The sequence below is a fragment of the Megachile rotundata genome, chromosome 1, assembly GCF_050947335.1.
Source record: "Megachile rotundata isolate GNS110a chromosome 1, iyMegRotu1, whole genome shotgun sequence".
NCBI classification, from domain to species: domain Eukaryota; kingdom Metazoa; phylum Arthropoda; class Insecta; order Hymenoptera; family Megachilidae; genus Megachile; species Megachile rotundata.
In genome coordinates this window covers 24,744,929-24,767,199 of record NC_134983.1, presented here as the reverse complement: position 1 = coordinate 24,767,199, position 22,271 = coordinate 24,744,929, and the positions used below count along the sequence as shown (strand labels likewise).

General features: G+C 31.4%; 6 protein-coding genes across 14 annotated transcripts; 3 read left to right on the top strand and 3 right to left on the bottom strand.

Annotated features, from left to right (window-relative positions):
• The first annotated feature begins 378 nt into the window (after positions 1-378).
• On the top strand, positions 379-6,461 carry stc (nuclear transcription factor, X-box binding stc). Of its 5 annotated transcripts, XM_076532876.1 has the most exons (11): positions 379-557; positions 667-1,122; positions 1,497-3,175; positions 3,240-3,428; positions 3,519-3,905; positions 3,977-4,258; positions 4,339-4,629; positions 4,754-5,217; positions 5,312-5,842; positions 5,917-6,023; positions 6,122-6,461. In XM_076532876.1, the coding sequence occupies exons 3-11, from the start codon at positions 1,714-1,716 to the stop codon at positions 6,222-6,224; spliced, it is 3,816 nt and encodes a 1,271-aa protein (XP_076388991.1). In that variant the 5' UTR covers positions 379-557; positions 667-1,122; positions 1,497-1,713; the 3' UTR covers positions 6,225-6,461. The 5 variants fall into 5 exon arrangements, with proteins under 5 accessions (XP_076388991.1, XP_012154178.1, XP_012154176.1 ...); XM_012298788.2 differs by lacking the exon at positions 667-1,122; XM_012298786.2 differs by lacking the exon at positions 379-557 and having other exon boundaries at positions 615-1,122.
• A 251-nt stretch (positions 6,462-6,712) lies between these two features.
• On the bottom strand, positions 6,713-12,205 carry LOC100883163 (uncharacterized). Of its 2 annotated transcripts, XM_012298791.2 has the most exons (9): positions 11,824-12,205; positions 11,239-11,443; positions 10,957-11,167; positions 10,605-10,869; positions 10,327-10,479; positions 9,679-10,254; positions 9,155-9,570; positions 8,874-9,072; positions 6,713-8,681 (listed from the first exon to the last, which is right to left on the bottom strand). In XM_012298791.2, exons 1-9 carry the CDS (start codon positions 11,849-11,851, stop codon positions 8,455-8,457), a joined length of 2,280 nt encoding a protein of 759 aa, XP_012154181.2. In that variant the 5' UTR covers positions 11,852-12,205; the 3' UTR covers positions 6,713-8,454. The 2 variants fall into 2 exon arrangements, with proteins under 2 accessions (XP_012154181.2, XP_076389052.1); XM_076532937.1 differs by having other exon boundaries at positions 10,957-11,440; positions 11,824-12,204.
• Positions 12,206-12,850: 645 nt separating this feature from the next.
• Positions 12,851-13,630, bottom strand: LOC100883273 (transmembrane protein 203). The gene has a single exon (XM_003700440.3). The coding sequence runs from the start codon at positions 13,628-13,630 to the stop codon at positions 13,217-13,219; it is 414 nt and encodes a 137-aa protein (XP_003700488.1). The 3' UTR covers positions 12,851-13,216.
• Positions 13,631-13,744: 114 nt separating this feature from the next.
• On the bottom strand, positions 13,745-14,851 carry Rpp20 (ribonuclease P protein subunit p20). Its single transcript, XM_003700441.3, has 3 exons — positions 14,672-14,851; positions 14,226-14,394; positions 13,745-13,880 (listed from the first exon to the last, which is right to left on the bottom strand). Exons 1-3 carry the CDS (start codon positions 14,849-14,851, stop codon positions 13,762-13,764), a joined length of 468 nt encoding a protein of 155 aa, XP_003700489.1. The 3' UTR covers positions 13,745-13,761.
• A 213-nt stretch (positions 14,852-15,064) lies between these two features.
• CstF50 (cleavage stimulation factor subunit 1 Cst50) lies at positions 15,065-17,038 on the top strand. Its single transcript, XM_003700358.3, has 4 exons — positions 15,065-15,199; positions 15,371-16,271; positions 16,354-16,447; positions 16,550-17,038. The coding sequence occupies exons 1-4, from the start codon at positions 15,129-15,131 to the stop codon at positions 16,792-16,794; spliced, it is 1,311 nt and encodes a 436-aa protein (XP_003700406.1). The 5' UTR covers positions 15,065-15,128; the 3' UTR covers positions 16,795-17,038.
• A 479-nt stretch (positions 17,039-17,517) lies between these two features.
• Positions 17,518-20,725, top strand: LOC100883537 (uncharacterized). 4 transcript variants are annotated; one of them, XM_003700359.3, is made up of 4 exons: positions 17,518-17,705; positions 18,393-18,500; positions 19,082-19,673; positions 20,125-20,725. In XM_003700359.3, exons 1-3 carry the CDS (start codon positions 17,649-17,651, stop codon positions 19,643-19,645), a joined length of 729 nt encoding a protein of 242 aa, XP_003700407.1. In that variant the 5' UTR covers positions 17,518-17,648; the 3' UTR covers positions 19,646-19,673; positions 20,125-20,725. The 4 variants fall into 4 exon arrangements, with proteins under 4 accessions (XP_003700407.1, XP_012154188.1, XP_076389104.1 ...); XM_012298798.2 differs by lacking the exon at positions 17,518-17,705 and adding an exon at positions 17,728-17,868; XM_076532989.1 differs by lacking the exon at positions 17,518-17,705 and adding an exon at positions 17,738-17,782.
• Positions 20,726-22,271: the final 1,546 nt, after the last annotated feature.

The following is a 22,271-nucleotide window of genomic DNA, read 5'->3' as shown; positions in this document are numbered from 1 at the left end:
GTTTTTCTCTTGCACCACTCAACCAATTCAACCGGATGACACAGTTGACTATTTTTGCTTTAGCGTGAAATTTACTCGCTCGCTCAACATTGTTAGATTAGGCGCGGAGCGCCTCAATCAAACAGACCTACTTAGTAAGTGGCTTTGTTCTCGAGAGCATATGGATTTGAAGACCACAGATAAGTAGTAGAACGCAGCAATATCGACAGCTCTATCTGTTTTATCCGTTTATCTCTTATATAGTTCGTAGCGTTTAAAATGCAGTACGACGTGTTTCATAATTTTATACTAAGATAAAGCAGATGGCGCTCGTTTTTGAGCAATAGTTTCATGTGCCTTCGAAAACAAAGCCGTGACTAGTTTTGTTATATTTATAGTCACTAGCTCTCGACCGACATCTACAGGAGAACTTCTGTGCGATAAAATAAAGACAAGAGTGATCTGTACGAAATGGAAAATATTTGGGAAACTTTTCCTTCTCCCTCTTATTGTCCTTTCTATCTATATTATACCATAGTAAATTGAATATAATATAGGCATAAGTACGACTTCACCATGTAAGTAACTATGTTATAAGACTGAGATAGGTTTCCCGAATAACTTCCCTCTCTCTCGAGTCATACTACGATCAGGATAAGTTAGAATATAGTACGATACGTATTACAGGGTAATACACGTAAATTTGGACCGTGAAGTTGCAACAACTGAAATGGCAACAGTGTCTCAAGTCACAAATGCATCTATATTCAAATATTTGCTTCGCCCGCGAAATTAAAACATAGTTTATCGTCAGAGACGATAAAAGTGACGATTCTGTTAAAGTAACCCTAGAGGTACGTAGGATTATTACATCATTCGATATGAAAGAAAAATTACGCAATTACAAAATGTGTCATTCAGACAAGGTGAACATATGAATATAGTTACATTTATGTTTGGGGCACTGTTGCCATTTCTGGGTGCGGACTTACGTGGATGACCCTGTATTTGTCTCTTGTCCGAGGAGTACATTCATGTCACAGTAAGTTGAACGTAGTGCCATCTATTCAAGAAACAAAAAATTAATCTAGTCCCATACTGTCCCATACTCAACATCCAACACGATTGAAAAGTTCCCTCTTCGTAAGTATACGAACAAATTTCTCTTCGTAAGTATGATTCCGCGTATATTTGAGCACATTGATCGTATTTTTTTTTTATTTTTATTTTCTTCCATATATTACTTCCATTACAATTTAAAGTATCTTACTATTTCGGTAGTGTAGTGTAGTATAGCGTTGATTGCATATTTATTTGAAATTATTACATATTTCTAACGATTCTATAAATTTCTAAAATATATCCTTGATTAGGAAAAAGAGTGAAAAGATTTTCTGATTCGCAATTGATAAGATACTGATAAAGAAAAACGAACTTTGTACTTTTTATATTTCAAAATTATAATTTCATTTTATATTTTCTGTGTAATTTAAAAACTTTTATATTTTTTACTGCAGAAAGAGTGGTGAAAGATTTACATTGAAGAAACCGAATAAGAAAGTACAACTAAAATTTGAAAAGGAACAGGTTAACCGTATTTTAGATTCGATTTTGTATCGGTAAAATAGTACATTGTGCGACAATTATAAAAACGATTGTTCTTTTGCTATTGTTGCAAATTATAACGGAAAAACACGTCTTGTTTTCTAAAACTTGCCTGCAGCTGGAAAAATAATGGCCACATGGGATGGTTCTGATTCTAAACCAGAAGACCAAAATTATTATACGTATTTCAATCAAAATGTTGCTGGTTCTGCAACAGGAACATGGACATATTTTCCCAGCAATGTAAATAATGAATATTTACAATCTAATCGTGAATATTATGTACAAAATGAACCTTTATATGAGCCCAATGGCTCAAATACTTCTTATCGTACAAACACAGATGGTTGGCCAATTCAATCTGTGACCAATCTTTATCAGAAACATGTAATGAGCATAGTAGGTAATTCTCCAGTATCAAGTAATCCAAAATGTTTTACAAATAATCAACAAAGTTTTGTATCTGAAAACTGTTGGAAGGATGATTACAATTCAGGAATAACCAAAACTAAACGCACTTCTGTGGAAAAAATGAAAAAACCAAGTAATTCAAGTCTTCATGTTATGGCTGAAGAGTTTGTGCCAAATAATGTAGAATTGAACGATAAAAGATGCGAATTACAAAATACAAAGTCTGTTAGTACTATGAATTCTGTCAAAAATAATAATGAAACATTAAATAAACAGACATTTTATAACACGAACAGGCTTGAAAGAAAATACAATACTAAAAAAAATGTAAATTATAAACCTAGAGAAGGACAAGATCAATTTTATAAGCGAAATACATATAAAAATTCTTTTCAGCAACAAGGGAAAGCTTCTCATAAATTTCAAGGTAATAAGTATGTTACTAATAAATACTACTCGGATAAACCACAAATAGATGTAAAAAGCACAGATGAAAATATGCTAGATAAAGAAACGATGAATGATAATAGTGGTTGTAAAAGTAATGAATTTTCTACAACAAATTTAAATGAGAAAGAATTATCTTTAAATATGGAAACAAATTTGAATAATGATAAACAAATTTTAAACAGAAACAGTAATGAACAGACTTCTACTGTTAGAAATGAAAACGTACAAGAAAATGATACAAAGCAGTATAATAATCAGATTAAGGAATTTGCTTACTATAATTCTGGTTCAAAACAGTTTCATAATAATCGTAGGACTACAAAGAAGTATTCGTATAATGTTAAATATAACAGAGAGGAAAGCGCCTTTAAAGAAAAGAAACGGAATTATCAAGGATATAACAGAGAAAATTACAGTAAAGAGCATAAATTTAAGGTAAAGGAGCAAATGTATAGTAATGGTGAACATAATGAGTTTAAGGAGTGTTATGAGAAGGAAATTGGATTCGAAGCAAAGGAAATAAAAGAAAAAAAGTATAATTATCAAGGATTTAATGAATCAAAAGAATATAATAAAGAAAACAAAAATGAAATATTTAAAGAAAAAGACAGAAGTAAAAGTTATGTATTTGAAAATAATGACAAAGGAAATGAACATTGGAGTAACAAAAGAGAAAGCACTGAAAGGAGTAGCATTCAAAAATGGGGAAAAAATAAAAGATCTCTTGTTGGTGCGTATGTAATGAGAAATTTATACGATTTTACTTTTTTATAATGACATTATAATTTCATTAGTTTATAACTATATAGATGATGATGCAAATCAAAGAGAGAGGTTAGCGGATCAGCTAAGTAGAGGACAGTTGGAATGTTTAGTGTGTTGCGAATACATTAAACAGAATGATTATATATGGTCTTGTTCTAATTGCTTCCATGTTTTACATTTAAAATGTATCAAGAAATGGGCAAAATCGTCGCAAGTGGGTAAGTAAAAGCTTTCAAAATATATATGATATAATGCAAATATTATGACATCTAGAGTGAGTTAAAAATTATATTTGTATATTTGTTTAGAAAATGGTTGGAGATGCCCAGCGTGTCAAAATATGAGCGTGACAATTCCTGAAAACTGTTTCTGCTTTTGTGGCAAAACAAAAGCACCTGAATGGAATCGTAGAGATGTTGCACATTCTTGTGGTGAAGTGTGTGGTAGAGTTCTATCAAAAAATTGTACACATAAGTGTACTCTTTTGTGCCATCCAGGGTCTTGTCCACAATGTACAGCAATGGTCACAAAGTATTGTGGTTGCGGTAAAACATCGCAAACGGTACAATGCAGTGCACATAAGTTACTGTTATGTGATTCTACATGTGATAAGGATTTAAATTGTGGTAAGCACAAATGTGAAAGGCGATGTCATCATGGAGAATGTGGAAATTGCGAGAAAACAATAATGCAAAGTATGTAATTTGAGCAAATTTATATTACATTTAATCACAGTTATAAACATATGCTATAAATTTATTTCTAGGATGTTATTGTGATAAAAATACCAGAGAAGTGACATGTCAGAGCAATATTTCTCTTACTTATTCCTGTCAAACTACTTGTAATAAATTACTAGAATGTGGTAATCATACTTGTACAAAGTTATGCCATGCTGATGCTTGCGAGTCTTGTTCTTTAACCCCGGAGAAAATTACAACTTGTTGCTGTGGACAAACGCCCTTAACAGAAAAGAGACAAAGTTGTTTAGATCCAGTTCCAGTTTGTGATAAAGTATGTTCTAAAAAACTAAAATGTGGACAACCTAGTAAGTATTTTAAAACGGAGACATAACAGTTGTTTAACAAATATATTACAAGAGATGAAAATATAATACATTGCTTGTAGATAATCCTCATACCTGTAAAGCAAAATGCCATCAAGGAGATTGCCCTACTTGCGATTTAACTACAGATGTCAAATGTCGTTGCGGAAATATGGACAGAGAAATAGCTTGTAAAGACTTAACGTCAAAAGCTGACGATGCTCGGTGTGAAAAAAGATGTACAAAGAAAAGATCTTGTGGCAAGCATAAATGTAATCAGTTATGTTGCATAGAAATAGAACATATTTGTCCATTGGTGTGTTCCAAAACTTTAAGTTGTGGCAGACATAAATGTGATCAAAGTTGTCATAAAGGTATTATATAATATTACATTAAACATATTAATATTTTGAAATTAAAACTCGTGACAAAGTGCTAATAAAATAATAAACAATAATAATAAAATTAACAAACTAATTTATATTGTAATTATCATAGGAAGATGTCAATCTTGTTGGCATAGTAGTTTTGATGAATTATATTGTGAATGTGGAGCTGCTGTAATATATCCTCCTGTCCCTTGTGGTACGAGAAGACCTACTTGTGAAAGGCCATGTTCGCGTCAGCACTCGTGTGGACATGAAGTTCTACATAATTGTCACAGTGAACCAACATGTCCTCCTTGCACTGTTCTTACTCAGAGATGGTGCCATGGTAAACATGAACTCAGAAAAGCTGTTCCCTGTTATGTTACTGAAATTTCATGTGGTTTGCCATGTAATAAACCTATATCATGCGGTCGACATAAGTGTATTAGTATCTGTCATTCTGGTCCATGTGAAAAACCAGGACAACAATGCTCACAACCTTGCACTAATCCTAGGGAAATGTGTGGTCACATTTGTGCAGCTCCGTGTCATGAGGGTAAATGCCCAGATACTCCATGTAAGGAGATGGTAAAGGTAATTATCTCTTTACAATTTTTTTTTAAATAATTGTATTATCGATATATGCCAATGTGTGATTTTTCTAACTACTAATGAACATCATATATAGGTAACATGTCAATGTGGACATAGATCTATGTCTCGTGTATGTGCAGAAAATTCTACAGAATATCAGAGAATAGCAAGCAGTATATTAGCTAGTAAAATGACTGATATGCAACTTGGTCATTCTATTAATTTGGAACAAGTTTTTGGCACAGGGGCAAAGAAGCAGAATCAGTTGAAAACTTTAGAATGCAATGATGAATGTAAAATAATAGAACGTAATAGAAGATTGACACTAGGTTTGCAGATTGCTAATCCAGATTTAAGCGGAAAATTAATGCCTAAATATAGCGATTTCATGAAACAGTGGGCTAAGAAGAACCCACAGTTTTGTCAAATGGTTCATGATAAATTAACAGAGTTAGTTCAACTAGCCAAAACTTCGAAACAGAAATCTCGTAGTTACTCTTTTGATTGTATGAACAAAGATAAGCGTCATTTTGTTCATGAATCTTGTGAACATTTTGGCTGTGAAAGTCAGGCGTATGATCAAGAACCGAAAAGAAATGTTGTTGCTACTGCTATAAAAGATAAGGTAACGTTTTGTTTCTTTTTATAGTTCTTAATTAAATGATTTATTTTACGCTTAAATATATAAATTCGTTATAGTGTTGGTTACCAAGCTACAGTTTACTAGAAATCGTGCAACGAGAAAATGGTCAAAGAAAAGTTCCAGGTCCAATGCTGAATACCTTAAAAACCGATGGACCTGTAAAGTAAGTGCTCTGGAAATACTTTTCTGACATAAAATTTTCAATGCTTTTTACAAATGCACAAATCATCCATATGTTTATGTAAAAATTTTATTTATTAGAACAATATTATCACTGCCTACACAAAGAAATCAAAAACCAGAAACACAGTCCACCGTGAAGACAGCTGAACCAGAAATAGATTACTTTGATTACCATGGTTAAGATAATTCTTTATGTCATGTACAGTGTAAGTAACGTGAATGATACATTTAATACCGTAATTAAAAAAAAATATATATATATATTAATTGCAATTGATTATTTAAACGTTCTAAGAGTCCCTGCAAAATACGGATTCTAGCTTGACATTACACACAAGTTATGTAAATGATCCTTACTATATTAGTGCACTAAACTTGTATAAAAACTGTGAAATTATAAGAACGAAGATTCAACGAAGCCGGAATAATTTTATTTCAATCTTATAATATAATACCTTTATTTATTAAATAAAAAAAAAGTAATTTTTTCATTTATTAATGTTTATGGTTATACATGTTTGTTACATTCCATAAAATTAACAAAGAAATTTACAAAGAGTAATATTTTAATAAACTACTTTGGATTTTGTTAAATAATAGTTTTATTTACTTTTACAAAAACAGTACGGGTAGTGTATAATAATAATAGTAATAATAATAATACTAATCCACTCTTTGTGAATAAAAATAGTATTTTATTGTACACTGTTCTCTTGAACAGTATCGGTTCAATGAAAATAATATCATTAAATATTATACATTGAATTGTATATAAATATTGGTTTATAATAATAATTTTATAAGTCACACAATTCAATTTTTATAAACATTTAATGTAGGTAACACAAGTATTTGGCACATTGAACATTGATAATATGTTACTATGTATGTACTAAAATCTAATATATTTTCCAGACAAATAGTCAGACCTTTCATGCTTATGTAAGATATTTGTTACTTATTTTATGACTAATTCGAACAACATTAAATTATTTGAATGTAAACATCGATAATAAACTTATGTTATACAAATAAAATCAACCAGTCTACATTTACAACACTAAACAAACATCATTTTATTAATATAAATAATTAGTATATTGTAGTATTTGTATGTATTTTAAAAATAGGTATAGTCGATGAAATGGTTCTTCCAAGTAAAATAATGAAAAAATGCAAAAATTTATTTACATTAAAAGGTATTAATAAATTACCACCAGAAGAAAAGTGTACAAAATTATATTAATTGATGCTTACATTAGAAACGATAAATAATTGAAAGACTTAATTAAAAAAATAATAAATATACTGAAAGATCATATCTTATAGTGATTCGAAGAAAGCGAAATATAGTAATGCATTTCAAAATAATAAATAATTCATATTTATCGGTATTTTCTCTCATAAAAAGTAATATACTTTAAAACACTTACATAAGCGTAAAATGGTCTTCTACTCTACACATAAATTATGTATCACATGTAGGATCACAACACTGTTACAATTTGCATTTGCAGGTAAATTGATAACACATCAGTTATAAAGAGTTCTTGTTGAACATTTGATAGTAGGGCACTTTAAACTTGAACTGGCATTATTACTACTAATTATTTATCATTTGGTGCAGTAGACACAGAGTAAAAACTTATTTATAAGTGATTTATCTACTATAATACTTTTTTTTATACATATACAGAATTTAAGGTCTTCCTTAGGAAACAGTAGTATTTTTTTTTTTTTTTTTTTTTTTTTTTTAAACAGATTCATTATTTTATTATAATATGAAAACATGTTATATTTGATTTAACATATTTCTCGTAAGGATTTGATGAAGAAACAGAAACGTAAAATATTATCAAAATAATTTTTTTTTAAACTAATCTACTGTAAAAATAGAAATATTTCTCAATCAAAATATATTCTTTAGAAGAACATTTCTTATGTAAAGTTTTTTTTTTAAAATTTGATATATGTATTTTTTATGTATAAGATAGAACACGCTGTTCTTCTTTGGAACAATATTCTGATCTATTGCTATATTTACTTAAATATCTTATTTATCAGATTCCTTTGTATTATTTATTTATCATAATCATTATTTACTATGATTAAAAAAACCAAACGCGTTGTGTTTTATAATGCAACAAATTAAAAATCATTCCGAATTGTTAATGGCAACAGAGAAAGCGAATCATACTTTTAATTTTCTTCTCTTTTCTTAGAAACACTATCACCAAATTTGATTCTTTAAATATTAATACTGATATAAAAAAAATATTCATGAAAAAGTATTGTAAATATACTTTTATGTATTTTAAAACATAAATGCACCAACAAAGTATAAAGTTTCAAAAATATTTGTTTTGGCATATCAATTCTTTGGATCTATATAGATTTAAAAATATATTGCTTTATATGTAAGGATTATTACCTCGTTTCACATGTATATTACAATTAGGATAACCACTCAGATACTGATGTCGTGGACGAACCGATGGTTGTTTAGTAATACTTGCCATTGCCCATCCCATTATCAATTCTAAACCTCTACAAATAGTTTGATGCATAAACCAGGGCCATGTTTTAGGAGAGAATAGAATAATAGCCATAGTACATTTTACAGTTTCAGTTCTAAACCCTAAAAATTTGAAAATAAAAGTTATTTTTATTCCGATAATATAACGTTAAATAGAATTTATATAACATATTAAATTAATATTAACTGTTAAGTCTTATCCATTCTGTTACAAAATTGTTATTTTCCTTAATTTCGATATGATATGTTTATTTATAAATTCAAACAATGATCGTAGTCGTAATACAATATTACCTTGTGGTCTAAAAATCTCTGTAATACATAAAAGAATTCCTAAAATTGCAGTTGCATATGTAACATTCAATACTTTTCGGATCTGCCATCTTCTAATAGCTGCGGTGTTTGCTTCTAATATATGCAGAGGTGTATCAGATTTTGTTCTATTTACGTATGCAATGTGATTCAGTATTGAGTGGAGCGTGAAATCACCTGTCTGAAAATAAATGTTTAAATCCATAGTAATGCGAATGCATTCCCGTTAAATAAAAACTGATGAACAAATTGTAGAAAAATACCGAAATTTTTCTTTCGGACGTTGCGTTCTGCGGCAATAAATTAGCCTCGACTGTTATATCTTCGACATTCTCTTTCTCTTTTTCGTTTTTCCATGACAAATTTTTCTTCTGAGTTTTCCCATCATCATTATCTTTATCTTTATTCTTTTCCGTCATTAGAGCTGCTTTCTCACTACAATCAGGTTGGTCCGAATCAGATTCAGATTTTTCTTGTATCTCCATTTTTTCAGGAACTATGCTACGCCCATGAGTGGGACTCCTACTTAAAGTTCTGATACTTATATCGCTACTTCGACGATTTAAATCCAGTGACTTGATTTGGCCAAGTTTCGAATTATCTCGGAAAGAAATATCTGAACTTCGGCGTAATTCAATTCTGGGAGTAAAACCGCTAATATCGGAATTGCGTCTTGATCCTAAAGCGTAATTAAAAGATAAATTATACATTATTTTATATGTATGTATATATATATATTGTATATACGTGTTTTTAGTTCGTAATTTTTGTGTAAATTTTAGTTTACCTGAAGGACTCAAATCCATAACTTTTGGTAATTTTGAATGCTCAGTCGGAGGTAACATTCGTCTCGGTGTCCTGTTTCCAAAATCGCTGTTTCTTTTCAATTTAGCAGCAAATTGAGAACTTCGATTTTTTTCGTGCGAAAAATCAGAACATCGTCTTAAATCTTTAACGCTTCCCAATGGTGTAACGTTTTCGGAATATCTTCTAGACATTCTATCTGGAGATCGTCTTCTATTAATTTCGGGTGAATGTTTTGGACTAAAATCAGAGTTGCGCCGATATCCCGATGAAAAGCCATCTTCTTCGTTTATAAATCTAACACTACATTCTGAATTCCTTCGAGAAGATTTAGACGCATCGCTGCTCCGTCTACTGGCTACGGAGCTTCTACGACTTGGACTTGTTACAGTTATTATAGGTTCATTAATAGTCAACGGTGTTGGCGTCGGAGGTCTAACATATACTTCTGGTACTGTTGACGTAGGTACTACTTTCTCGTCCTGTAATGTGCCTTTACAAGGAAATTTGTTAGTGTCCCTTTCAATTTGTTCTTTTCTAGCTGTTTTAGCAAGTCCCTCTGTAATGATGTTAAGGGCAAAAGTTTCAAAAAACTTTTTATTCATTTTTATATTTTTATTCTAATTTTTACCTGATGTAGTTTTGTTTGAATCGGTTGTAAAAGTTGCGGGGTCAGCTTCTTCTATGTCTTTAACTTTAGAATTGAGCAAAGTAGGTACTAAGGCAGCAGCCACGGATGATGCTAAGTTATTATAGGGTGCTAACATAGCTAATTGCATAATGCCTAAAATGGTATTTAATATTATTAGTGATACTGACTGAACAATTACTCATAGAACATCTATGCAAAACTTTTTAATAAATATGTAGCTTTATCTACAATAAAACTAATAAACTGTAGAAATAAACCTTTGTGGTGCATATTTGAATTGTCTCTCATCAACATACTACTTGGTACAGTTCGTAGTAAATGAAATATTTTGTATCCTGCGTGTAGAAATATCAAATATAAAAGAATACTCCAAATAAGGAACACTGTTTGGACCACGTATTTTACCATGTAACAGTTATGAGAAGCAAGAACAATGTCGCTAGCAATCACAGAAAAGAAGTGTGCCGTTATAACTAAACTGAGGCAAGACTCTTTCTGTATTTTTTCTGGTCCAAATTTAAGCTAAAAATTTATTAAATCAAAGATTAGGTCATTTTCTTTTGTTTTTTTTGTTTACAATGTCAAGATTATTTACATAGTTAAAATTACCTGAGTTAATTGCAAACAAGCCAATTGTATAAGACTAAAAGCAGACATGACACAGGGAAATCCAATATCCCATATCACAGATCCAATAATTTTGGGCATGATATCTTTAAGATTGTATGGATCTATAAAGAGGCAAATTGCTCTTGATGCTCCGAGTATACACAAAAACATATTAATCGTAGACATAAAAGGCTGGCTAGATATAAGAGACCTGAAAAGACCAACAAAACTTTCATGTGCCTTTATATCTTTAAAATATCATATTAATCATTGCATACATACCTTAAATGTAGAATAGATAGAAATGTATAAAATGCAAGTACAAAGAACAAACAGGCAAAACCATATGTATGTAAAAGAAAAATCCATTTCAACTCTTGATTTATTGACACCAATTTTGGAGTTGTAATCAATGATGAAGATTCCGTTGAATTGTAAGCACATTTTTGTCCAAGTATTAGTGTAGGCAAGGTAACGTTCGTACCTACTGATAAAACATAAATTGTAATGTGTATTTTAGTTCTTTATTCGAAGTATAAAGAAAGAATCATGTTTGAAATATTGATGTTATGTGTAATATTAAAACTGGAAGAAAATAATGTCATGGAATAAAAAAATTGTCTAAGATTGATACGCGTAGTCAAATAAATGTTTAGATAAATACTAATAATTATAAGATCTAGACAGAATGATATGAGACAACAATAAAGTAAATTGTTTTCTTTTACTGTATCTCGTTATATTATCATTTTTATAATAATATTTAATGTTAAATTACATGTTTATGTATACTCTTTCAAATAAAGATATAAAATTATTTCATTTATTAATACTGCAAAATAAATGATAACATAAGGAACAACTGACCATCAGTCCAGTTAGTCACCAGATCCATAATCTCCGGATTGATATTCACAGCACATCACTAACTTCAGTTCTTATTTTTAAATTGTAATAATAGGGAGAATAAAAGTTTTCCAATTGAAAGGAGCAAGTTATCGCAACAACGAAGTTTGAAATGTGACAGCAGCAACAGGCTTTGCTTATAGAGTAGTTGTACTCGCGCCCCTTCCCCTATTCGCGGCTATCCTTGTCTCTTTCTCTCACCCTTCTGTTAGAAATATTGATTTTACACATAGAGGGTTGGAGGGAGAGTTCAGACCATCCTAAGCTTTACGCTTGTCAATTGTTTATCTTTAGAATTTAAGTAGAGCATTACTAAATATATCAAATTAATTCAGTTTTATCGTTTATTATTACCTCGTTAGATGCCCATATTCATATCATTTTACTATTTAAGTCTCATCTGCACTTTTTTAATATTCTGTTTTTACTTGATGCAAAATATTATCTCTGTTCTTACAACTGTATAAGCCCATGGATAATACAAATATTTTGACATCCATTAAATCTGAATAACTTTTTTAAAATTGGACCAAACAATTTGAATTTTTTTAAGCTTCGTTATTTTACTGAAGTCAGTTACTCAAAATTGTAAAGAAAATAATGAGTTTCTTTTTTATCCGAATCTATAATGAACATTTAAAAACAACATTCAATGCAAGTTGCAGCAAAGTCTCATCATATGGCCCTATTTAGATAATGGCTATACATAGAAGCGGAAAAAAACGATAGAATGTAGTGGGCCGTTATTTTAAACACTTGAATGTAATAATGTTTAATCTTTATATCGAACTTTTATATTTTATACAGTATATAGTATAAAAAGTTTATGAAAAAATAAATGAATATAATTGTTAAAAGATGTAGTACTTGTATAATAAATATTCAGCAGTAACAAAGTAAACTCTACATTTAGATTTAAATCAATTACCTTTCTGTTATTTTCTGTAACATGCATTATACACGGACTAATACAGATTCTTAATTTGAATAAGATATAAAATTATCTTTATTTGTGATGTTAAATCATCCATAGCCTTAACATACTTAAACGCAAGACAAAAATTTTATAACAACGCTATAAACAATGTCTTTTATTAGTATACGATGTTTACATTTCAGTTTTTTCTATTTTAAATATGTACTTAATAATGGTTCATCGTTCTACAAATAACAGAACAAAAAACATACCCCCTGTAATGTTTATATTATTACAAAAGCAAATGAAATGTTTAAACCACTAAAAAATTAATTATTCAATATATTTAAGTTTTATATTTCTAAAATTGTTATACATTACTCGTAAATTTAATATGGAAATTCTATAACAGACTTTTGTAATAGTACTTTGTACTAATCAATTGAATTGAAATGCTCTAACTGCTATTATTTGTAAAACAATAAATACAGGAGTTAAAACTTCCGAATATTCTAGAGTACTTTGTCCTGATAACTTTTTACACAAAAGATACTTGAAAACAAATATTAAAAGCAGCGATGTGAAACTCCAGAATCCTCGCAGAATAGCATCCTTGAGCATACCTCCCATATGCATTCTTATAAATATAATTGTGCAAAAGTAAGTGTTTAGACCATCTGCTACAAAAAGTGGCGAAAACACTGTCCACCATCCTGATTGACCCAAAAAATAATTATCGTCTAACTTAAGAGCTAATAACACCGTAAAGATTGTTAATGAAATTAAATTTATCCATATTTCAAAAATTGTTAAACCCAACCAATGTACTAATTCATTCAAAGAAAATATCATTTTAAGGGAATTGAATCTGGCACAATTATTAATTTATTTTTATTTGATTATTTATCATGTTGTGAATGTTTTTTGTTTATTAAATGGTAGAATATTTCCAAAAAACTTTGATAATCCTTTGTTAAGTTGCTTTATTCTTGGTATTTAAGACTACCTATCAAAAATTTTCGAAACACACGAATATGTATAGCCGAGTTGTTCCTATTAATGGTTTCGTAGTCAGCCTCATCATCAAGAGGTTCAAAATCATCTGCAAGAAATACAGATTATTATTATTATTATTATTATAAATATTTAACAACGATACAATGTTTCTTGTAATCTATATAGGGGACTTTGGATGATCAATATATTACCAATATTATTGAACGTATAAGAGAAGATATCGATGTACTATCAATATTTAAATACTGACAGAGCATAGCAGAAAAATTTAAGCATTCAAATAACCTTCTGGTAATTAAAAACCAACAAGTTAATGACAGTTATATTTTGAGTAAAATAACATTATATGACAGTTATGTGAATTTAAATTAGTAAATTTAAACGAGAAAATGTTTCTTTATTATCTCAGATCCCCATATTAATTAAGTACCAATAATAGATGCAGTAGAAGTCTTGATGTCTAATTCTACTCCATTGTAATGAATCTCTTTCAACTGTAGAGCCAAGTTACATGCTCTGTGTATAGCAGCTCCAAGACCATGAATAAATATTTCAGGATTATCGTTATCAAGAAGTCTTTCGCATTTCTTTAGCTGAGCCTAATATTATAAAAAATATGATAAAATTAGTTTATTAAAAAATGTACATATTATGTTTATATTTTATATTGCAACAATATGTATTCTATAGATTTGTTTAGTAAATAATTCTATATATGAATATAAAAATGTAACTTGATTATAAACTCATGCATTTCAATAAATGAACAGTCTGATCCAATAATTGCAAAAAAAAAGTGATAAAGGAATCAAATATAAATATTAAAATTATTGACAATGACATAAGAGAAGGTTATAATTTTGCCATAATAATTACCTTAAAGTTTGTTTTATTAGTTACAAGTATATCTTTACCATTTTGTTTTCTTAAACCAAATGGTTGTCGTTTCTTAATAGTGTAATTGCAAGATGAAAATTTTTTGTGTTTCGCCTTAGGCACGTTCCTTTCGTTTGAAAAACTTTTTCTCAACTCGCAACGTTCGTGCACATCGGCCATTCTGACAGTATCTGCATACTACTTTCTGTCAATTTTTTACGCGCATCAAATTGTTTCTATTAAAAGAGATTCGTTTTTAATTAAATGAAAAACTATTTCAATTAATTATGTAGAAATTAAATTGTAAACACGAGATCATTCAATCACTCGGAAGAATGAAATATAACCTCGAAAGTTAAAGGCATCGATTGATGGGCGTTTTGACAACGATTTAGTGCATTCCACCGGAAAGAAGGAACATTTATTGGTCGAGCGTGAAACACAAAATTCGTACGCGATGAAGGAACCTGAAGTGGATCCAAAAAATATTATAAAAAGCAGAGAATTGCTTTATAGACTTATGATCAGGTTACGTATTTCTTTTTTTCAACGTGTATGCTAATTATTCTTTATACGTTAAAAGTAATGGAATGATTTCTTGTATTGTTCAAATTTATGTAAGATTATTGTATTTAAAAATACAATTATCTAATTTTATATTAATTAGAGCTTGTTGATAATTTATAATACACTTTTTAGTCAATTATTTTACGATGGACATCAAACTTTGGCTGTACAATTATCGAATATAATTCAAGCAGAACCTCCATGCCCCCCGTCCGATCGTTTACTTCATTTAATGTTAATTGGATTAGCCCATGAACCTGATCGTTCGAAAAAAGATACAACTAATTTATCTACGTTTGCTTCCACGTTTGATAATACTTTGGGGCCTGGTCTTGATTTAGAATTTGAAACGGAAGCTCAGACACAAGCTCCAGAGCCAGCCCAGTACGAAACTGCCTATGTTACCTCTCACAAAGGCAATTGTAGAGCTGGAGCATTTTCTGCGGACGGCCAGTTAATAGCAACTGGATCGGTGGATGCGTCGATAAAAATTTTGGATGTAGACAGAATGTTGGCTAAATCTGCACCCGATGAAATGACACCCGGTGATCAAACCGGCGGACATCCAGTTATAAGAACATTGTACGATCATTTAGAAGAAGTGACGTGTTTAGAATTTCATCCAAGGGAACCTATTCTGGTGTCAGGAAGCAGAGATTTTTCCATTAAGCTGTTTGATTTCAGCAAGGCTAGTGTTAAGAAGGCATTTAGGACTATTACAGACGCAGATCAAATACGTTGTTTATCTTTTCATCCAACTGGTGATTTTCTGGTTGTTGGAACCAATCATCCAGTTGTGAGACTATACGATGTTAACACAGCACAGTGCTTTGTCTGTAGTATACCGAGTCATCAACATACTGCTGGAATAACCAGCATAAAGTATTCCCCAGATGCAAAAACTTATGCATCGGCTGGTAAAGATGGAAGTATTAAGCTATGGGATGGTGTATCGAATCGATGTATAAATACCTTTGTAAAAGCACACGATGGTTACGAAGTATGTTCAGTAACATTCACAAGAAACGGAAAGGTTTGTGATATTTAAAGAATGCGTTGTTCTTTGCATACTTGATTTCGAGACGAATAGTATAATTTTTAATTCTGGGTTTCAGTATTTATTATCGTCCGGGAAAGATTCTTTGATAAAATTATGGGAACTTTCTACTAGTAGATGTTTAATAGCATATACAGGTGCTGGAACTACAGGTAAAATATCAAAACTCAAAAGCGTATTAAGAGTCGTAACATCTTGTATATTTATTATTGTATCGATTACGCTTATTGTAATTGAGTGTTGTGTTTTGATAGGTAAACAAGAGCATAAAGCCCAAGCTATTTTCAATCATACCGAAGATTATGTAATGTTTCCTGATGAAGCTACGACATCGTTATGCGCATGGAATTCTCGAAATGCATCGAGGAAACAATTATTATCATTGGGACATAATGGTCCTGTAAGATTGATCGTTCATTCTCCGACCGCGCCAGCTTTCTTAACATGCAGTGACGATTTCAGAGCAAGATTTTGGTTCAGAAGAATGCCGACGCATTAAATTGGCAGTTAAAAGATAAATAATTACATGTTTATAAAAGCATATAAATTTATTGATTCGGTGACACGGTACATCTACAATTCGATTACACAGCATATATTTGCCGTATGTCGAAGCGACCAAGTTTACTTTTACAATTTATGATAAACTGATATACCATCTAATTTTAAACTATTGTACGCATTCACCTTTGCTGTACTTCGAAGTAAAAAGGACGACAATGTCCGTTTTGTTTCGATATCAACTTACATCGATAATCAATATTATTAATATCCGAACTGTTACGACTGACGTAACAATTTGTGTGTCCATTAAATCGTCAATTATGATTATTGAAAACAATTGGAGTAATATGTTCTCGTTTTTCATTGTTACAGGTAAGTAACAAAGTGAAAAATATCTCTTACATTATAAGCATACAATGTTTGTTATGCGCTTTGTATTTGGTTTTAATTTTTAGTAAAAACAAAAAATGTATTGACTGTTTTTATTGTTTGGGAAAAAGATTATGTAAACTATATAGGGAAATTATAATTTATCGATACGGCGCTTAACGAAAGAATTGTCAAGGATGTTAGGCGATTATGGTACTAATTAAGTATACCAAAGGATAATAAAAATGAAACGATCGAATTTAAAATGTTTTGTCCGCGTTGCGTCGCTACGTGTTGAATTGCTGAATTAATCACGAGGCGGCGCTCAGAACTCCCGCTCTGTGTTTGACGATGTATCACGTGACCCACGCTAACCGCCATCTTTGCTTATCGTATAAACAGTGCGACCGGGCTCAGCACGAATTCTTGTTGGGAAACGGTGGTTTTTCCAGTGTTTTTGAGTGATTCAGACGCGAAGAAATGTCCGAAATTAAGGCGGAGAGCAAGAACGATAACAACATCGAGGATGTGTCAAAGGTAAGCAGTCGGAAGCACAAGAAACATCTTCATCAAGCCGAGTTTTCATGCTAAGGCGGCGTGTGCTCCCCTCAAATGTAAGGAGACGCTTGTTCTCTCGAAAATTCGATGCGATAATGCGTGCAACGACGAAGAAACGTTATTTGGAAAGTGATTACGCGAGGTACGAATCCATATAGATAAAATACAGAGGTGCTTTATTGCGCGTGGTCACGAACTCGGTGATTTTTCAAAGCTGCGCCGTTTGTCCTTCATTGCCAAAGATGGTGGATGTTTTTTATTTGTGACTCCCGTGACGAGGAGAGTCGCTGGTTAGCGGCAGTTGGGATCGTATCAAAAAGGCGGGAAATGGATTTTATTGTCGAAATCGCGTACTCTGTGATTTTCTATGAAAATGCGAGCTCTTTTGAAAGCATTGAATCTACGACGCTGGAAATACATATCGACTAAGCAAAATGGCGGGAAACTTAAATAAACTTAGTACTTGTCCCTGTATAGTTCAACGGTCCTTGATAATCTTATCGCGAACGTAATTATCATCACGTTTGTACGTTTTTCTCTTAGATCAACATAATCCTTAAAACGATAGTAATTCATGTTAAGTTTCTTTCGCGTTGAATGAAGTGTTCCGTACATATATTTTGTTTTATCGAATGTAAATAAAATGTAGCGGTGAAATATTTGCAGGACCATTCGGGCGAAGAAAAACCAAGTCCAACGAAAAATAAACGAGGAGGTACGAAAAGACTCTCCACACTCGAAAGGATGGCCCTTGAGGGGGAACGTCTCACAAAGGTGTGTTGCTATTTCTTTTACTCTATTCGTTGATGCTCTTTTCAAATAAATCATACAGCAAGAGTCGGCTTATCGAAAGTCCAAAACAATTCTTAAGGTCTTAGGGGGCCAAGGTTTTCACCCCTTCGCCTGGTTATTTCCCTCCATTTAGCGTTTATCCTCGTCGACTCTGCTTGCCTACGTGAGCAGAAGGGTGTCAAGAGTGGGGATATGAAGGGCTGTAGAAGGGGCGAAGGGGAATACTTTCAGCTCTCTGGAGGGGACGATGCCCCGCCAATACATTTCGTGACCGCCAATTATGAATAGCCATGCGTACTTTCTAGATTAATTGGCACATTATTTATTATTATTGTAATTACCAATTTTTACATAATGCTCATTTTTTCAATATATTTTCACTGTTTATTTTACTCCCTTGCATAATTTCAATAATAAATTTAATAATAGAAAAATCCTTCTGGTTATACCATTTAAAGTTTTTCGTTATAGTTCTGTTTTAAGTATGTTAACATGTTTTGAAAAATTTGAGAATATAAAAGCCTTAGAGAAAAGATTAATTGTTATATTCGTATTAATTGCAGGATTTGAACCCAGTAGTAGGAGAAGTGGAAGGAAGGAGGCGTACTCGCAGTTCAGCACGTGGTTTACCTTCATCGACAGCTGTACCATCTCCACCCAAAAGGGAAAAGAGAGACACATCGTCGAAAGGCACTGGTCGTGGACGCGGGCGTCCTAAACGACAAGAGAAAAATAATGAGAATAACACCGACGAAGAAGCTAACAATAAAAGTGAAAAACATTCTGAGGAGGAATCTATGAAGATGGATGTTGACGAACAGAAAGATGATACAGAAAAATTGACAGATAGCGAGGACAAAAGCTCTGTGAAAGCAGAAAATAAAGAGACGGCTGAAAAGACGCTTGATTCTAATTTCAAGGAGGAGAAGATAGCGGAAGAATCAGAAAACTTTACAGAAGATACCAAGAGCTCTACTGTCAGCGAGGACAAAAAACAGGAGGACATAAAGGATAGCTCGGATTCGAGTCAAGATGCGACAGACACCACAACAGAAGCGCCACCTTCATCTTCCTCAGAGTCTCAAAACCCTTCTAACGCTACTACTACTGAAGAAAATAAGGAATAACCTTCTTTCGCCTGTTTACCAACTTCATGTAAGCATTTTTTTTTTTTCTGTAATTATTTGTTCGAGATATCTTTAAGATTACTTGGACTTTTAATCGAACGAAAATTTAAAGTAGAAAATATGAGAAAGTATAGATTTTATACTGTTTTCTTTAATATAATTTCAAAGATACACATTGTTATCGTTAATGAATACGAAAGTGATTATCTACAAACATAAAATGGGACGTATACTTGTTTCCTGAGAGTCCTTGGTCTCTTTTAATCAAATACGTATTATGTACAAATGTATTATATTCTAATATAATACATTACATTGGGATATGAGTATAAAGATTTGTTTTTTTACAAACATCAATATAGTATATCGATATTATTAAGCGGTACAAAAATTGAATTGTAAAGGGTGTTAAATTGTAAACGTAGTTATAACTTTTTTGAAAGCAAGGACTTTTTTGTAAAATATTAATTTTATTGTAGCAGGTACCAGGGCGGCGCACACATTGGGGTTACAAATCCAGTCCCCTCGTCTATTTTAACAAATTGACACCTTTCTGCCGATCGTTATTCTAATCAGCGCACACGAGTTTATATTACTTTTCATTTTAATTCGAGGATAAAATATTATGGTGTGTGGTACATTACACATTCATTACCAGAGTAAATACATACTTGATGATTAGTATATTTAATGGTACTGAGCGTACCATCATAGTAGTTTTAATTTAGCCTATACTCGGATCGAGTGATACGACTCGTTGCATTGATTAGTTAACGATACAAAGCGAGGTGTAGAGCGTACGTTGTTCATGTACAATGATAATATTATTGTAAAATATATTTAATATGGACTTATATAGACAAGCTGTTTTCAAATCAGAGCTGAGGTCGGAGTCTCTAAATAACAGTCTTCAATTCAGATCTGATATGGAAGTAGCTGAAATTAATTCGTACATAGCAAATTACTGTAATACCTTATCTTATATAAATAATGACTGAATGAAATGGAATATATGAGAATTATGGTGAAACGATTTCTCTTTTTCATGGAATACAGAAATAAAATTTCTGAGAAACGCGTCGTGGCGTGATATCTATTGTCTCCTTCCTCGCATAATGCTACTAATAATAACCGGTTTATTATTTTTAATATTTTTTTTTTTCTTTTTAATTTTCCTTGTAACTAACACCACAAAGGAAAGTGTGCTTCGTTTCTATCTTTCGAATAAAAACTGACTGTAAGATAGAGTTGTGCATACGTATTTTTTTAAATAGTAGAATGTTGCAACATGTCGATATATTCTGTGATGTGTAAATCTTTTTTATTAAGCACTTTTTTTGTTCATAATGGTCCAATATTAAATATGTTGATATTATTGTGTATTTGAACGGTTGTGAGTGTACAGATATAGATGATATATAATTCAATGCACCATTAATTGAAACATTACAGTTTTTAACGAAACACGGAAATAAAATCTACTTTATAAATGGTATATAAATTTAATCATTTGAACGCTCACGACGTTCAAACGATGTGCAATGAAGAAAAGCAGTTTGTTTCGTTCGCGCTTGCATATTCTTTGGCCCATAGGAATAAAAATGTAGCTCCTGGTTCGACATTCTGTACAAAGAAACTCGAGTTAATTTTTCTCCAATTGTTTATCAAATAAGTCTTTATAAGTAATTAAAAGCGACGTTGAGATCATTCAATGTTTGTAATCGTGTAATAGAAAAAGAAAAAATATAGACACGAAGATTTGGTTTCCATCGATTTAATGATCGCTTTTGATTATTAATGTTTCACCGAGAAGTCATAGAACTTGCCATTCTATGTCGCCTTTTTCTTTTCTTATCGGAAACATGATGAGACCTAGCGTCGCTTTTACGAGAGATTAAAATCAAATGCGATACGCGTGTACATAGTTAAGGTTTAAGCTTCGTGTATGGCAATTGATCTTATCTTCGAAAAAAAAAGGAAGAAAGAAAACAAGGAAAGAAAAAAAAAAAAAAATGAATCGGAGCGAGGTTTGCCAGCGTGAGCGTCGTGTTATATAAAAATACATAAATGTAGAGCTTTGAATATCTTTCTTTTTTTGTTGATTCAATCAAAAATGTTTAATGACATTACATTATCAATTATTTAGTTTATTTTAAGTGAATAAACGGTAAATTTTATATACATAAATACATACATACATACATACATACATGCATAAGTATACAAATAACTGGTATTTATGAAAAACAAAAATGTCCAAGAAGTTCGATATTAAGATTTTTACGATAAATCGAAGTGCGTGTACATTCATTCTTGATACACGTTATAATAATGCTCTTGTTGGTCCAAAAATGTATGGAAAATCTTGTTTACGGCATAAGAAAAAATCAAATTGGAAAATTAATCTATTTGTTAAAATAGAATTTGGATATTTTTTTACACGAATAAGTTTATGAAAGAACTAACCGTTGCGATATTACGACGGTAGATCGCTGATAGCGTAAATATAGCTACATGTATACGCGCACACGTATGCTTATCTAATTTTCGACAAAGGTTCTCGTATCGCTTAACCTAACGCGGATGCGTTTCAAATGTTTTATTTAGATTTTACGTCTTGCGCGAT

Excerpts from the sequence above, each read along its gene's own strand:
- stc (XM_012298788.2), top strand. The coding sequence starts at position 1,714 with ATGGCCACATGGGATGGTTCTGATTCTAAACCAGAAGACCAAAATTAT. Across the intron at positions 4,630-4,753 it reads TGATCAAAGTTGTCATAAAG|GAAGATGTCAATCTTGTTGG; the intron begins GTATTATATAAT and ends TAATTATCATAG. Across the intron at positions 5,218-5,311 it reads CATGTAAGGAGATGGTAAAG|GTAACATGTCAATGTGGACA; the intron begins GTAATTATCTCT and ends CATCATATATAG.
- LOC100883163 (XM_012298791.2), bottom strand. The coding sequence starts at position 11,851 with ATGGATCTGGTGACTAACTGGACTGATG. Across the intron at positions 11,168-11,238 it reads CTATCTATTCTACATTTAAG|GTCTCTTATATCTAGCCAGC; the intron begins GTATGTATGCAA and ends TGGTCTTTTCAG. Across the intron at positions 9,571-9,678 it reads TATGGATTTGAGTCCTTCAG|GATCAAGACGCAATTCCGAT; the intron begins GTAAACTAAAAT and ends ATTACGCTTTAG.
- LOC100883273 (XM_003700440.3), bottom strand. The coding sequence starts at position 13,630 with ATGATATTTTCTTTGAATGAATTAGTACATTGGTTGGGTTTAACAATT.
- Rpp20 (XM_003700441.3), bottom strand. The coding sequence starts at position 14,851 with ATGGCCGATGTGCACGAACGTTGCGAGTTGAGAAAAAGTTTTTCAAAC. Across the intron at positions 14,395-14,671 it reads CTAATAAAACAAACTTTAAG|GCTCAGCTAAAGAAATGCGA; the intron begins GTAATTATTATG and ends TTATAATATTAG. Across the intron at positions 13,881-14,225 it reads TTCTACTGCATCTATTATTG|ATGATTTTGAACCTCTTGAT; the intron begins GTACTTAATTAA and ends TATTTCTTGCAG.
- CstF50 (XM_003700358.3), top strand. The coding sequence starts at position 15,129 with ATGAAGGAACCTGAAGTGGATCCAAAAAATATTATAAAAAGCAGAGAA. Across the intron at positions 16,272-16,353 it reads CATTCACAAGAAACGGAAAG|TATTTATTATCGTCCGGGAA; the intron begins GTTTGTGATATT and ends TCTGGGTTTCAG. Across the intron at positions 16,448-16,549 it reads TACAGGTGCTGGAACTACAG|GTAAACAAGAGCATAAAGCC; the intron begins GTAAAATATCAA and ends GTGTTTTGATAG.
- LOC100883537 (XM_003700359.3), top strand. The coding sequence starts at position 17,649 with ATGTCCGAAATTAAGGCGGAGAGCAAGAACGATAACAACATCGAGGAT. Across the intron at positions 17,706-18,392 it reads ACATCGAGGATGTGTCAAAG|GACCATTCGGGCGAAGAAAA; the intron begins GTAAGCAGTCGG and ends AAATATTTGCAG. Across the intron at positions 18,501-19,081 it reads AGGGGGAACGTCTCACAAAG|GATTTGAACCCAGTAGTAGG; the intron begins GTGTGTTGCTAT and ends TATTAATTGCAG.